This window comes from Taurulus bubalis (assembly GCF_910589615.1).
Source record: "Taurulus bubalis genome assembly, chromosome: 6".
Taxonomy (NCBI): domain Eukaryota; kingdom Metazoa; phylum Chordata; class Actinopteri; order Perciformes; family Cottidae; genus Taurulus; species Taurulus bubalis.
In genome coordinates, this window is record NC_136594.1 from 5,837,734 (window position 1) to 5,854,136 (window position 16,403).

The window sequence follows — 16,403 nt, forward strand, 5'->3', positions numbered from 1 at the left end:
CACAGGCCTGTGACATTTAAACCTGAATGAGCGTACAATCCTGGGTGGCAGAACAGCGTGTACGTGTCTGTATGCCTATTTGGCTGGAAAGCAGTGGGCTTTAGTGCCAACGGAGGTTTAATTAGAAATGGCCTCGGGGGCAATTAAAACATCAGAGGCTATTTTCTCCTGTAGACAACGCCAAGCGGCCAGTGCTGCAAATACTCTCTTGAATTCGATTATGCTGGTAAACATCCAAAACAGTCCGATTCTACAGCATGCTTTAAACAAATAAAAAAGTAATAAAACATTTTAATAACCTGCATTTGTTGTACTTAAAGAAAACTATTCAGCAATCATAAAAAAAAATGTCTTGGCATTCGAAGGAAATTATGCTTTTATAATATTCTCGATCAGATTTCACCTGACAGCAGGGATATCATTACTGTGATATCATTACGAGGCATCGCCGCACGTTAGCCGCTACGTAGGCTAGTCGCACCGACTAATTGGCATTGTGCTAATAACACAGTGGCAGGCAGAAAACATCGCCTCCTTCCCTGCTTGTGTTGGAGCTGGAAGCTTGTCAGCAGGTCACGCTGATTAGGGCACCTGAGAGCCCATGCGAATGCAATTTGTGAGTTTTAGCAGAACGTGGCGGCGATAACGACTGCCGGGTCACGGCGGCAGTTCAGCACAAGTGTAATGAGCGGCGGGAAGATCCTCAATCCCGTTAATGCATGTGTGTGTGTGTGTGTGTGTGTTAACTGTACGTGACGGAGACGGAGCTACAATTGCACCACTTTGGTTCTCTGGCGACCATTTCTAGGATCTCCTGAATAGAGTTTCTGCTGCAAAAGAGAAACAAAGCCACGTTCTCCTGGTGATACCTTCAAAAGACAAAACCCATCAGAGGTTCATGACCTTTGCAGAAAGCCTTGGTGGACGCAGAGGAGACGCCCGGGGCAACACCATCGCACTATGAGCTCACATTCTCGCTTAAACCCAACAACTGAATAGATGTAATAAAAAAAGAAAATAAAGAAAACAGCTCATCATATGTGACCAGTTTGATCCAGATGAAAATATCTCAATAACTATCGGATTGTTGTGGCATTCATGGTCCCCAGAGGATGAATCCAACTTGGCTTTGGGTGAAATATCTCAACGACTACTGGAAGGATTCCCACGAAATGTGGTCCTGTAGATACGTATTTTCACAATCATTTAAGTTATCCATTACTTTAGTTCATGACCTCATCATCCTCCGCTGTTCTTGCTAAGTAGCTTAAGATGCGAACACACTAAAACTACACTCGGCTGTCCAATCAATTTAAATCCACAACATCTGTAGGGGCCATTTATTTGTTGTTCGTATTTATTTTATTCAACGGTAGAGTTTAATTAATTAATTTAATTCGAGATGTTTGGTTATTGATTGGATTTTTGATTGATTTAGATAGTGTTTCTTTTTGTAAATTGTGTGCTTAGTGAAATTTTGTTAAGGAGTTGGGTTATGAATATAGGAGCAGGTACAGGACTAGCATGCACCAGCGTGGGATATGATTATTTACTAGAGCGATATGCATCATCCCAGTTCTTTTTTGCTAAATAAATAGCAAAGATAGTTTCTATGAACGTTAAACTCCTTGCCTGCGTATAAAACATACCCATGGTGCATCAGTGGCCCTTAGATTTAAGTTTGACATTTAAATCTTACATTGATATAAAATATTGATATTGTTCATCATAACAGCTAAAAAAATACATTTAGAAAATGATTTAAAGCAGACATGTATATATTTATATACACACACACAATATAGCAAAAAATATTTGTAGAATGTTTCAAAGATTTACATAAATGATTCATCCAGGAGCAATAACCACAGAACACCATCACACTGATGACTCCATCTTGTGGTGTAGAGGAGAACTGCCAGTTAAATGACAGAGGGCGTTATTAAGATAAACTAAGACGGGATGTTCGATTACCTGATGTGAAATCTAAGAATATGGACAGCCTGCAGGTGTGTGGCAGTCAGTCACTGAAATACAATGAACTGTAAAATAAGGATATGTGGAAAAAAACATTCAAACACACAGGTAACTTTAATTCAGGGACTGCTTCAGGAAATAAGTTTAAAAAACAGTTACTAAATGTGACACAAAAAACTGAATGACATTGTAATTAAAAATCAAATTCATCATTTAAAAAAAAAACTGAGTTGATGGCAGTCAAGCTGCAAAATGGTGACATGTACAATTCAAACTCCCCTTTTGTTTAAAAGTGGACATCTCCATGAACTTTGCACCAACGTATCAGGCATCCGTACGAATATCAAGAAACCTTCGTTGAGTCGTGGATTCAGTTGTGAAAAAAGAAACAGCTTTTTTGTGTGTGTTGCTTTTAACCTGTCATTTAAAAACAAAAACACTACAAATATAATGCACCTTAAAATTATATTTTCCTTCTCTTTTTTAGAAAACAAATTAATCCCAAGAACGTTTCCCAAAACGCGAGGGGAGCCATCACTCCCCGTCACCTTCATCCTAGTCAGCCTCCTTGTTGTCCTCCAGCACATTGTTGTCTTGGTCACCTTTCTTGACCTCCTCTTCCTTCGCCTCCTCTTCCTTCGCCTCCTCTTCCTTCGCCTCCTCTTTCTTCGCCTCCTCTTTCTTCGCCTCCTCTTTCTTCGCCTCCTCTGCGTCACACACCTCCTTTGTGTCCGTGGTCACGTCGGGCTTCGGCGTGTCCTCTTTGACCACTTCCTGGACATTATACTTCCTATACAGATTATAGTCTTTCACCACACTGATGCAACACACCGCCTTGATGACCTCCACAATGATTGTCAGCTCTGGGTTGGTCAAGTCCACTTTGTTCTTTGGGTTCAGCTTCCCAACGAGACCTAGGGGAAAAAAAAGAGAGGGACGACTCAGTTTTGTTCGCGGATCATCAGAAAAAGGCAAATTCACTTTTCACCGGACTGAGTCATGGATCGACAAATTCATCTGGAGTCCAGCGCTACCTGCAACTGCTTTGATGACCTCGTCTCTCTTGTTGTGGCTGCTGTTGCGAGCCTTGAAGGCGATCTGGTAGGTACCAGAGTTCGGGGTTAGGAACCACGGCTCCAGGAAAGTAGTCATGTACTTCAGCATGTCTTCCTGGAAGGCCTTGCACGTTCCAGTCACCTGGATGAGAAGAAAACAAAAGGGTAAAAGGAAAATGGCGGCGGCATGAGACTTAAATTCAGGGTTCATACACATTCCGAATGGATTTTCATGACTTTAAACCAAATTTCCATAACCAAACACTTTGTGAAATCTCTGTGTAAACAGTAAAAAGTGAGTAAGTGTAGTATTTAAACTAACAATGAGAATACAAAGCATACAGTAACAAATGAATGAGAGACAATAGTTTGATTAAAAGAATAAACATTTATATAGATGCCTGTATGTATGCCTGCTTATATTTTGAGCGTCTTTCTTTTAAAAAGCATATTAATTATTTCAAACTCAGCGTAAATGAACGACATGAACACATGAATATAACACATTTCCGTGACGTTTCCAAAACTTTTGGCATTACATTTTTTTAAAGGACTTTTCCAGCCCTGGAAATAACCATTTTTAAAATCCATGACTTTTCCAGGTTTTCCATGACCGTATGAACCCTGTAAATTACTCTTGATATTTACTGTAATAGGGATTTTGATTGTCATGAAAGGGATTAAATAAACCTGCTGCGCCGCATTTCAATGAACTCAAAACATATTTCTACGCTGCAACTGTTAAAACACATGTTCCATAAACACAGTCCAGCTGACGGTAGTGGCGTTGAGCTTCTCACCGGCAGCATCCGAAGGATCACGCGGGACTTGTTCTTCTTGGTGGTGTGCAGATCAGACAGGATGCGATGAACCAGCTTGTCGGATTCTATGCGAGGAATACAAATGTAATTGTGGCCGCAATAACACTTGAACATAAAATGTAAAATTAAAATACCCGCCATAAAAAAAGAAAAAAAAGGACTTACCCAGATTTTTTGTTTTGATGAAGATGACATTGTTTGCTCCACTGACCAAAGCCTGGAAGCGCCGCTCCTGTTTGGCTCCAGATGCTTTCAGCTGCTCCACCTCCTTCTTCAGCGCTTCGTCAACATCTTCTTCATCCTCATCCTCGCCACTGCTGCTCCCATTGTTATTTTGCAACTGCGATCATGAGAAAGGCGCGTTAATAATACCAAAAATACATTACTTTTGTCTCTAAAATGTCAAGTACTGACTGGCTAACAGGGAAAAACAATTAAATTATAAAATAGCTATAAAAAAGTTGTGCGTTTGTGTGTGTGTGTGTATTTATTCCAATCTAAAAGCCAAATATATTACATTTAAAAAGGATGTAAAACAAGCAATTCCTCAATATGTACAAGCAGGAATCAGCTTGATTATAGTTTGAATTTTGTCGGTAAAAGCAATAGATTACCAAAATTGTTTTACTTGTTTGTTTAGATTTCAATCATTTACTTAATTCCTGGTTCAACACTAAGACATTGTTACCTCTAAATGCACACAAAAACCAATGTGCAACTAAAACGTAAATGAATTATGATCCAATATGCAACATAGTGCCGCCTCCCCGCTACTGCAGGGCGCAGTTAACTTGCTCCAACTTGCACGGTGACTCAGGAACAGGACGTAACAAAATAAATATAAAAAGGCCTCGTCTGTAACAGGCAAAAGGAAAAAGGGGGACGTGGTCTCGAAAGGCTCCTGGACTCACCTTCTCGGGCCCGAAGAGCTCGTCGGCGTACTCGTTGAGCAGGTTGAAGGCCTCCGCGGTGCACTTCCTCTCGTTCATGTTGCACGTGATGAGGATCCCCTGCATGCCCACCTCCAGCTCGCGCGAGCCCTTCCACCGCTTGCTGTGTTGGTGTCCGGCCGCGTACCGCCTCTTGCCCCGCTTCCTCGAGTCGTTGGCGGCGTCCGACATGTTCTCAGACGAGCCTTCGAGTGTCTCTAAGCTCAATAAGCAGCGCGCGTGACGCCACCACCCCTACTCCTCTCGGCTTTATTAGCCGTTAGCTTTGCAGTTGAGGCTGATATTTCAGAGCCGTAGAGACAGCAGTGTGGAGGCCATGTGCTTCTTCACAAAACGAGTCCGTCTGTCCGCCTAAATATGCGTTCAAAGCAATGCAGCTGTTTCAAAGAACCGAGGTCTCATTCAGCCACAACATAGCACGTTTTTTAGTTGTCCTGTACGGCGCGGGGGGAGGGACAAAATACTTCGACGCTCACGCGAAGCATCACTCACTTTTTGGATTATTATCTTTACGGTGAATGCTTCATAAAAGCTGGTGGTGGAGTAAACTACATGCATTTAATAAAGACATGTGGTTAAGAACAATGGTTTGAGGTACTTCAATATTTCTATTTGAATGCTACTTTAATAAAACAAAGCCATTTTTATGTCACTGAAGACTTACAAATATAAATCAACTAATGCATTATAATAAGTTACTAAAAGTTTAACTTTCTAGCAGTAGCTATGTCAAATTATTAAAATTAGCTCCACCGTTACCAGCTGCAACATTGAAGGGATGCTCACACATTAATGCATCACTAGATGTAATCCAGTAATACAATACTTTTGAGTCTGAAATTTAAAGTACTTTTAATCTTGGTACTTCATATTTTGATAGTTTGGAATGCAGGACTTTTACTTAAAATATGTTTTCAAATCCTAGTACTGCTAGTTTTACAAGACAGGGTTGAACTCCAAAATGTAATTTGTAGCCGCTACACGTTACACGCATTTAAATTAGAGTAGAATTACATTAAATATAGTAAATGAATTACGTATACACAGCAACTTAAATACAATTCCTTATATACCTATATACCTAGCAGTGGCGGCTGGTGGAATAGTTTTTTGGTAGGGCCATCCAATCAACTTTGGCAAACATCCCAGTATGATTCAATGCACACAAAAAACACATTACTACTTTGCAGTTACATTTTTTTACATTTATTGCAACACTGACATCTTATTTATACAATTCAGTGTATGTATGTATGTATGTATGTATGTATGTATGTGTATATATATATATATATATATATATATATATATATATATATATATATATATATATATATATATATATATATATATATATAAATAAAAATCATAAATATACAATATATTATAATAAAATATATATATATATGTCTAATATAACATGTTTATATTTTAGGATGCCCCCATGAACCTTGTTTAATGGAAACACCCAATCAGTGTGGTGAGGAAACCTGCATGTTTCGGTGACAGATTTATTTATAAAGGAATTTTGCTCTTCTGTCCTTCTGAGTGGCAAACCTCTCAATGACCTTCTTATTGAAGTCAGGCATGTCCCTGACAAGTTTCTTCTCCATGGAGAGCATAGCCAGAGCATTAAGGCGATCCTGTGTCATGGTGTTTCTCAGGAAGGTCTGGATCCTCTTCAAAGTAGAGAAACACCTCTCTGATTCAGCTGTTGTCATGGGTGTGGTGATGAGGATCCTGAGAAGACTGACAGTCTCTGTGAAGGTGCTCTGAAGGTTGTTCTCCATGAAAAACTGGTACATGGGCACTGCACCACTGCAAGCCCTGAACTCACTGTTCTCATAGATGAGGGACAGTTCTGTTTTGAGCTTGGCCTGGTTCAACGTGGGGTAAGCCTCCACTGTGGTTTCAAGCGCCAAGTCAGGGAACGTCGCACTGTGTTGTGGGAACAACTCTCCATGCAGCAGTGTTGCGCTGACGAGGTGCTGGGTGAAAGAGCACCGCTCCTTGGCTTGCATCAGGATGGTATCACATACCTGTAAAAGATAAATCAAAATGACTACTTCTGTCATTAGCATGTGCTGTGCATACACACACACACACACATATTGTGTGTATGAGTGTATAAAGTATTTATCACACAACTACATCACAACTTACCTCTGTAGCCAGCCTCTGTTGTTCTCCTGGTCCCAGCATCCTCCGCTTTTTGGGCTGCTGCTGGTCAGACCCACAGTCCCCACACTGAGACGAAATGGAGGCCCTAGTCCCAAAAAATAAAGTTTAAGTTGCCATCTTCAAAAACAACTAGGCCTCTTCTAGAAATTGACTTGGTGGACACCTGAATAAGCATGTTACTACAAATTGTGTTGAATAACTAGCTGCATTTTTATTGAAATCTGTTCCTTTTCAAATATTTAAACAAATATCATTGTGATGTTTTCTATCATAATCATTCACTTTGATGACTATGCCCATGTAGGCTTTTATAGACTGTTGGAGGTGAGCAACTCATCTTTCTAACACCACAAGCTTTAGCAGCTAGTAGTAAACATAGTTATTTACCTGATTGTTAGAATGTTGTCTGTGAACCTCTGGACAAGTGTTTGAATGAAGACCTGGTCGATGTTCCTCTTCTGCAGCTGGTTGGATAGCAAGTCCACATTTGGCATGATCCTGTGGAACAATGCCAGGAAAAAACAGAAAGTCTCGTCTTCAAGCATCCTCACAAAGCCCGCGGCCTCTCTGACAGTTGTGGGATCAAAGTTCACAGAGTCTCTGATGGTCTGGAAACACTCCAGGAGGTCATCCTTGTGCTCGTGCACAGTGTTTACAGCGTGACTGTGGAAGTCCCACATTGTTGTGGCGGCTCCAGGAAGTCTCTGCGCAAGAGACTTCTGCGCAACCACGTGGTCCAGCACGGCGGTTCGCTCGTGCGACCCGGAAAAGAAGGCAGAGAATCCACCAAGGTCCGAGAAGAAAGTGTGGATCCTGGGGATGCGTGCCGTTGCCTGCTGCATGATTAGATGCAGCTGGTGCGCGTAGCAGTGGACGTAGTGCGCGTAGTCGTACACGTCCAGTATCTTCCCCTGCACCCCGCTGGTGGCGCCCCTCATTACAGCCGCCCCGTCGTACGCTTGTGCGATAAGTTTGTCTGTTTGTCCGTTTGGGAGGATGACGCTCAGCCTCTGCTTCAGCGCTGTAGCGACGGAGTCCGCGGTCGCGTTATGGAGGGGGATGCACTCGTAAAACCGCTCCTGTACATTACGGTTAGCATCGATGTAGCGTAGCACGAGCACCAGCTGGCCGTTGGTCATCTCATCCGCTTGAATGGCGATAAAATCCGCGTGCTTTACCTCCTCCAGGATGTAGTCCCTTATAACCGACAGCATGCAGTCCAGCAGCTCGTCCTGTACCGTCTTCGACGTGCCTTTAAACCCGCTGGCTGACTCCAGGTGCTCCTCCAGCACTGCGTCGAGGGACGCAACAAAATCCACCAGTCCCGTGAAAACGCCGGGGTTGTCCGAGGAGTCAATCTCGTCACGCACGGCCAACTCAAAAGCCCCACAGAACTTCACACAGTCGATTACTTTGGATAAGATGTGCCGGTTTTTATCCACCTCCTTGTTGTGTTTCTTCACCGCGCGCCTGTGTCCCTCGTCCAGCTGGGGAGCCATGCTAACTTTGCTTAGCATCGCTAGCTTGAAGGAGTTGTCCATGTGGGTCCTGGTGGTCTCGTGTTTTCTTGTTTTTTCGGACAAGTGCTTCAAGTCCCTTACTCCCGTACCGGTCCATGCTGGCTCTGACCCCGTCGATTTAAACAGCAAGCATGGGAAGCAAAACACAGCTTTAGCATGACTGCATCCAGCTAGCCAAGCCTTCCTCGTGTACCATTCTCTGGAGAAGCTGCGCGTGTTCGGCTTCCCGTTCACGCCGGTCTGTTGTTTTATGTCGAGTTCGGGTTGGTCTGGGCCCAGTTGTTTCACCAGGAGTTTCTCCGCCAAAGTTCTTCTCTCAAACGGGTGTTTGAGGAGAGATTGGACCGAGTTAGGGTCGAGTTTTTTTGGAAGAGCAGCGCTATTGCTTGGATTTTCCATTATTTCGTTAAAATGGCGCCGCGAGAGACGAGAAGAGAACACAAGAGAAGGGAACGCGCACTTAAGGGGCTAAGTGAGTCTGGCCCCTCAGTGAATGTTTTTTAGGACGCTGATTGGCTAAACTGCTTCTTAGACCCGCCTTCTCGGCCTTCTATTGGCCAGCCGCCACTGATACCTATGATGCAAAACGTAGTGGTGAAATTGCAGGATTACAGCAGCATTGCACTGTTAATGCGTGCTAATTATTGGATGCCTGGTGTAGCGTCCGGAAGAACTTAGTCAAACAACTTCTCTCGTTCTCTGAATTTATTTTCCTTGATCACAAGTGAAGTAACAAACGCTGCAATCGCGATAGCAGGGAGTCATCCAGTCAACACGCAGGTTGACCGTCCAAAAACACCACGAACAGCCGGCAGTTAGGCTCTTTAATACACTGTTTTCCGTCATGAACATCTAACATTTCTATTGGTTCTAACTTGTCTAAGAGGAGGAGAATCGTGTCCTCATCTTTTCTCACAAGGCTTGAACGTGCAACGACCAGTCTGCTTCTCTAGTGTCAATATACTGATAAACAGGTGTGAGTGTTGTGGTGCAGAGCGTGGAACCTTGAGGAACTTTCTCACAGACAGTATCTGTTAAACTGACCTCGCACAACCTGAACTCTAATAGACATAAGAATAGTGAAATGCAGAATACCTACAGAATATAACGATTTATATTATCAATCCCCCCTTTTACATAATGTATTATGTAAACTAAACAATAATATAAATCTACAAGAATGGGCTATATCAGTTCATAACTATGTGTGTTAATTATTTAACAGAGTGGAAATCTCTAACAGACATGGGCTATATCAGTTCATAACTCTATGTGTGGGTTACTTAACAGAGTGGACATTTCTAAACAGACACAACAGCACACCTACATTATAAATGTTTTTATAAAAAGCTAACATATTTTTTATATATAAAAAAGCTAAGCTGAAATCACCTATATCCAGGAATTTATATATCCCTCATACTAGAGAACCGTTGTCTCTAGGTATTTGTAACCCTCACCACACTCTACTGGATAATCCTCTAAGCGCATAATATGGCACAATAAAAAAACTGTATAAAATCTCCCTCTCACACGCTTTCTACGTGTGTGCGTCTATATGGGATATGGTCAAACATTAGCAAGTTATGTGAACAGGAACGGCTGGTCTAACTTGGTCTCTTCTTCGGATCCGTCGATGTCGAATCTAACCATTCTCCAACAACCTGTACCTTTTCTGCTCACTAACAAAGCCTAACAGCACACAGAAAGTTAAAACAAATGAATCAACATAAACAAACAGTAGAGAAGAATACAATAGCAATATTACATACACAGACGGAGTAAAAACAGTATATGAAAGTATTTAAATGTATTATATATAGTATCAGGTGATAAACATAATTAAAGTGGCCAAAGGTGATTTAAAGTGTTCTAAAGTTTGAATAGGAGGATGAGGTGGTTGAGAAGGCTAACGCTGCTCTGTAGTCTAGTGAAACTGTAATACTGAAAATGTAATATTAAAACAGAAAACCATGATTAAAACTGTCACTTTATCATTTTATTCAACATTTCATTTGAAAGCACATTTTGAAAACTTAGCATTCTTACTGTACAACACGTAGAAAATGAAGTTTATTATCACACACACAATCAAATATATTAAACAACAGAACCAAAACTGCTGTATTTGGATGTATTGAACACCATAAGTAATATACAAATGTGAAATATATGTTTTGGTACATGAGACAATTCAAATGGCCCAAATGTGCCCTAATGCCCATTTTGGAGACCTCACCTGAATTTTCTCTGTACTAAACTCTCACCAAAATTATTCAAATAGCCCCAGTGGTTGCAGAGATACACCGTTTTTAGTTTGGGTATGCAATTTTTGAGCAGAGGCCTAAAAAAATGGTTTATCACAATATAATTTCATAAAGTCTATGTGACTGAGGTAGAACACACTCAGGTTGTTGAGCTAGTAGCTCTTTCTCAGTGCTGCCCTCTGGTGGGGACGAGTCAGAGTCGAGTTGATCTGACAGAATGAGACCGACGACCCGACAGCAGAGGCGGCCACTGAACCGCTCTTCATCAGAGCCGACTCCCACTTGAAGAACTCGCAGCCCTTCTGGATCCGGCTGCCGCTGCCCGACCGCCGGACCGGGCAGCAGAAAAAGCCCCGGCCCTGGTTCGGCCCCCCGTTGGATACGACCTGGCGCTTGGCACGACGCCCACAAGCACACAGTGGGGACGTGATCCTCTGGCCTCCCGCAGGAAAGGAGGAGCAATCGGCACGTGAGGCGAGCGCGTTGGTCGACAGAGAGGAGAGGACATTCTTGGAGGCGCAAAGAGAGCCACGCGATGAGGGCCGGGAGCGTTTCGCTGGATCAGCGAAGATGGCGAAGGAAGACTTTGGAGTCTCCCGGTGCTTTGGGACGACTGCTTTGGGCCGGGCAAATGAGGTGTACGGGGTGGAGGTCTTTTCTGGGACGAAGGGGTTGTGCCTGAGCAGAGAGGGTGCGTTTGCTTTTGGGATTTTATGAGGCCTGCTTGGCTTTTCTTGTACTTGTAGAGAAGTTCTAAGCTGAATTGATTTGGAGTCCCGAGTAACAGCTTTGGGGACAGCAAAATAAGTATTGGGCTCTGGGATCGTTGAATGCTGCCTGATAATACTGAAGTGATGAGACTTTGAGGACCCACCGTTGTCTCCATCGCTCACTGCGTCTCTTGTTTTGTCCCCTAACGTAACCTGATGGCAGGATGAATGTGCTTCATCAGGCTTTTCCCACACGTGGCATCCAATGTCAAATTCTCTCTCCGTTTCGCCAACATCATCATCATCATCATCGTCGTCACCCTCCAACACCACGTCATCATATGAACCACACCTGTCCTCGGTTTCCGCAAACAGTTCCGCACCGTCCTCCTCCTCCGCCGCTCCCGCGTTGGACGGCTGGTTTGTCGCAGGCGGATTGGAAAAGCGGCCCACGGTGGTCGAACACAGAACAAGGCTGCCGTTGATGTTGTTGCTGAGCGGTGAAGGAGGGTTCATCATAACGGAGGAGAAAATATTAGCGACAGCCGCGGCTTTGAATGACCTCCTGCTGCATCCCCAGAGGGGCGTAGTTGTGCCATTCAGCAGCGTCTTCAGTGAGATCAGGCTTTGGCAGATTTGTTTGGAACCCGAATTCCTCTTTGGGTCTAAATCCCTTGACGTGTTCTCTGGACAGGATTCTATCCGACATGATTCTGGGGGAATCTGTGACGATGACGGTTTGTTCTTAGTCGGCGTGTTTTCCTTTTTATCTTTGTTGGATTTTTTGTTGTCTGCAGTTGCGTTTCCAATCATGGGTTTGACCCTTGATGGCATCTATAAGAAGATGAGACATAATCAGTGACTCATAGAATATCATCCATTCCTGATTGCCTTTAAGCTACACGTTCATTTATCTTCCCCTTATTTATTTTTTTCAGTGTACAGAAATATTTACTTCACATTTAATACGGCATCAAGCACAAATGTCTAAAAAGATAGCAAATGTCATGAATATCAGTGTCCAGTTGTATATTTTTTGTTTATTTACATAAGAAATCAAATAAAAAGTATGTACATGTTGAATTTGTGAATCAAACAAGCTTCAGCCACAGAGACTTCCATATATAATCATCATCCATGAAGGGAGGCCGGGGGGTTTAGGAGTTGGGATGCGTCGCTGGACGGTGGCCACTCACCTTCTCCAGGGTCCGGGTGATCATCATCACACACCCATCCCTCATCATCCTCGCTGCCAACTGAGCTGTATTCCGGGAGTCATCCAAACCTGAGGAAGGAGGGAAAAACAAGACACGCTGGTTTAGATTGAGTCTATTCTCTGTGTGGATTTGTGACGAAATAACTTTTGCTTTGTTTAATACCAGAATGTTCTCTCCCTGAAAACTGTATTCCCAGATCTTGGAGTGCCCCGTTCAGGCCTTTGGGTTTCCTGTCGTAAAACAGCTGAAAAATAACCCCAAAAAAGCGGTTAATGGCGACACGAGTAGCGCTTCTTACTTGTGAAGATTTGCTGCTTTTCTTGGTTACAAGTCATTCATACAGGGATCATACACATCTTGACCAATGGATTTCCATGACTTTAAACCAAATTTCCATGACCAAACATTTTATGAAATCTCGGTGTAAACATGAAAAAGTGAGAAATGTAGTATTTAAACTAACAATGAGAATACAAAGCATACAGTAACAAATGAATGAGACAATAGTTTGATTAAAAGAATAAACATTTATATAGATGCCTGTATGTATGCCTGCCTCTATATTTTGAGCGTCTTTCTTTTGAAAGCATATTACTTATTTCAAACTCAGCGTAAATGAACTTCATGAACACATGAATATAACACATTTACATGACTTTTACTAAACTTTTGGGATTTTAGTTTTTTCAAGGACTTTTCCAGGCCTGGAAATAACCATTTTAAAATTCCATGACTTTTCCAGGTTTTCCATGACCGGAAGAACCCTGTTCATGACTGAATATCCTACAGGTGTTGTACAGGTGGTTAAACAAAATAAGCAAATATAATATTTCACCATCAGCTCTTGTAACTTCTATGCAATAACTATAAAATGGCATTCATATTGTAGACTAAAAAAAGAACTGGTACACTAAACAATCTAATAAAAATAACGATTGTTAGGTCAAGCCATAAGCACGAGTGATTAAACATGAAAGACCACGGCGGTGTGAAGACAAAGCGAGGGAGCTTCCACTTACCCTGTAGGTGCTCCTCAGGTCGATCCAGCTGTTGAGCACATCAGGTTTATGGAGCTGCTTGCGTTTACACTCGTACTGCAAACAAACGCCGAGATCCCAGTCTGAAGCAGAGGGAGGCACGTTAAAGTTTGCTCAAATGTGTTTGAGCTCATTTTGATGAAAATAAACTGTTGAGGCGAGGCAGCCTTTTCCTTTCACACAGATAACCACTGTTGCTATACACCATTTGTAACGTTAGAAGATCCAAAATGACATTCTAGTTGACGTGCTCTTGTAAGATCTCCATTAGCTGAGGCCGATTGGTGAGGAGTGTACGCTACCTGAAGGTTCCCATAAGTTTAGTCCAAAGCAATTGACTTTTACCTGACCATGTGACGAAGGCACACTGTTTTTGAGAAGGCGAAGGTGCAGAAGATCCCTGCGGCCTGTTGGGAAAGACCAGCCCCTTCTCAAGCTGCAGATTCTGCAGCCAGCGGCTGAACCGAGAAAGACCGATCTGAAGGGGGATCCCCGCCTCAACCTGAATCTGTGGGACGGAGAACCGAGGACGTCAGATGTAATACAGAACTATTTATTCATTGTCGCAGCTTGAATTCATGCACACACACAAACACACACACACACCTGTGTGATCCCAGTCAGCTCGGTGCAGAACTCGGACAGGACGGGGTGCTCTTGGGGTTGAACGTAAGTTTGAAACTCGGACTCGATCTCCCCCGTGGATGTGTTCATTAGAACAGCAGGAAACTCAACTGCAAGGCAGGAAGCAAAGGAATGAGGGACAGATGTTATTGGGTGAAACAACGAGACTGGTCCACATGTGACATTTATGTATATTAAAAAAAGGGACACTCACTTATTTCCTGGGTGCAGTTGTTTCTGTCTCTCCAACAAGTTGACTCAAAATCAATCACAATGAGGTATGCAAATATTTGATCTAAAAGAAAACAGTATTAGTCGCAAAGGCCACGTGTAAGAGTGCAATGACACGTGGATCAAGTACCTGAACTCTGTGTGCACAACATCAACACAAATAATCCCACTTACTTGATAACAATGATTTCTTTGACCCATCAGAGGATTTACTCCGCTGCCTCAGTAATCCCAGTTCTCTGCGGAGACAGGAAGGGATTCAAGAGCCATTAGCGTTACTACTAATACAAATACTACTATCTACTGAGTTACTGAATAAACTGCTGAGGGGTTAAGTAGCGCTGACCATTTGAAACACAAATCACGTTAGTTCACATTTTAAATCCATATTCAGTCACTTACTCTGCCAGTTTCTTTGTAGACATAACGTTAGCTAGCATCCAACTTTACACACAAAAAATATGTTTGAAAAACGCAGCAAAAAGAAATCGCGCTGATTCTTTCTTTTGAATGTTCATCCATCAGTCGGAGCTCGATTGATCGGGACTAGCCAGAAACAAATAGAACGATCGCAGAAAAATCGAGCAGTTTTGCCAACCTGAACTGAGGGAACTCTATTTCCGTTTAGTCACCAAAACAAAAGCATGACATACTTCAGCACGTATAAAACACCACGACTGTTAACATGTATATGCCAATATAGAATCAGTCGGTTTTTAATGTGTGATTTATTTGCAATTTAGCTACATTTACTGTCTAAAAAACATGATTTCAGTCCATATAGCAGCTTCGTGTGTTTATTTTGAAAGTGTCAAACCGGAAGTAGTGATGGCATATATTTTTCTTTAAACTTATCACAAATTCTAACGTGCTGCAGCGCCTGTGCCTCACAACCATGTGTTTTTAGCCTCTTCCAGTGGTGTAAAAACATGAATTCAGACACCGCAGGATCCATAACATCTGGTATGCATCCACTTTTATTCTGGTAACTGCTGCCACACGTATACTGAACTCATAAATACTCCTACATTATAAATGTATAAGTGTATTTAATTTGTTTAAGTAAGCGTTAGCTTGCTAGGTGTGTAGTATTTCTAGTGTTAGTTAACTGTTACTTATTCTCACTTTAGTTTGTCAAGTTTAGTACAGATGATAAAGGTCGGAGGTCCACTGGAATCAACTCACCTGTACCTACAGGAAGAAAAGCTGACACTTACAGAATTGACAGAAAGTTGCTGCTCCAAAAATGCCACCGGATATGCTTTAAATGCACACATCCCCTCATAATGCTACAGAGTACCCCAAAGGCAACACCTTGTATTTTGGTCACTTTAATCACCACCTGTGCAATATAAATACATTGTATTCTGTCTGTATATATAATATTGTTATTGTGCATTATTTACTGTTTTACTGTTTATTTATATTATTTATTTTTTATTTGACTATTTCCTGGTTGCACTTTACCTGTTTGCTGCTGTAATCCTGCAAATGTCCCTAATCATCATGGTGTTCCTTTACAGCTAAAGTAATCAAAATAAACCCAAATCACCATCATGTTTTTATAATTAATCCAAAATATTCTGTATATATTCAGTGTTACCTGTACATTGAAAGGTGAAGTTGTTATTGAGTGTCAGGCCGCCATATAATTGCCTTTTGGGCTCTGTTGTTTTATTATTTTTTTTAATCTTCATGTCAGTAAGATTCCTGTTAGCTACTTGTTTCATTGCTCCACATTCAGGTTTGTACTGTAAACATGTTTGTCTACTATTTATCTCTTTTGTCATGGAGTTTACGTAGAGTTACTTTA

The 16,403-nt window shown here is 42.1% G+C and overlaps 2 protein-coding genes across 2 annotated transcripts; both read right to left on the minus strand.

The window, feature by feature from the left end:
* Positions 1-1,940: 1,940 nt before the first annotated feature.
* Positions 1,941-4,974, minus strand: thumpd1 (THUMP domain containing 1; the record flags this gene model as incomplete). Its single annotated transcript, XM_079219413.1, has 5 exons — positions 1,941-2,891; positions 3,012-3,174; positions 3,833-3,918; positions 4,019-4,193; positions 4,765-4,974. 5 exons carry the CDS (start codon positions 4,972-4,974, stop codon positions 2,533-2,535), a joined length of 993 nt encoding a protein of 330 aa, XP_079075539.1. The 3' UTR covers positions 1,941-2,532.
* Positions 4,975-10,923: 5,949 nt separating this feature from the next.
* Positions 10,924-15,015, minus strand: eri2 (ERI1 exoribonuclease family member 2; the record flags this gene model as incomplete). The annotated part of the gene is made up of 9 exons (XM_079219958.1): positions 10,924-12,315; positions 12,678-12,766; positions 12,861-12,942; positions 13,718-13,818; positions 14,081-14,243; positions 14,342-14,469; positions 14,574-14,654; positions 14,765-14,829; positions 14,993-15,015. 9 exons carry the CDS (start codon positions 15,013-15,015, stop codon positions 10,924-10,926), a joined length of 2,124 nt encoding a protein of 707 aa, XP_079076084.1.
* Between the last annotated feature and the right edge of the window lie 1,388 nt (positions 15,016-16,403).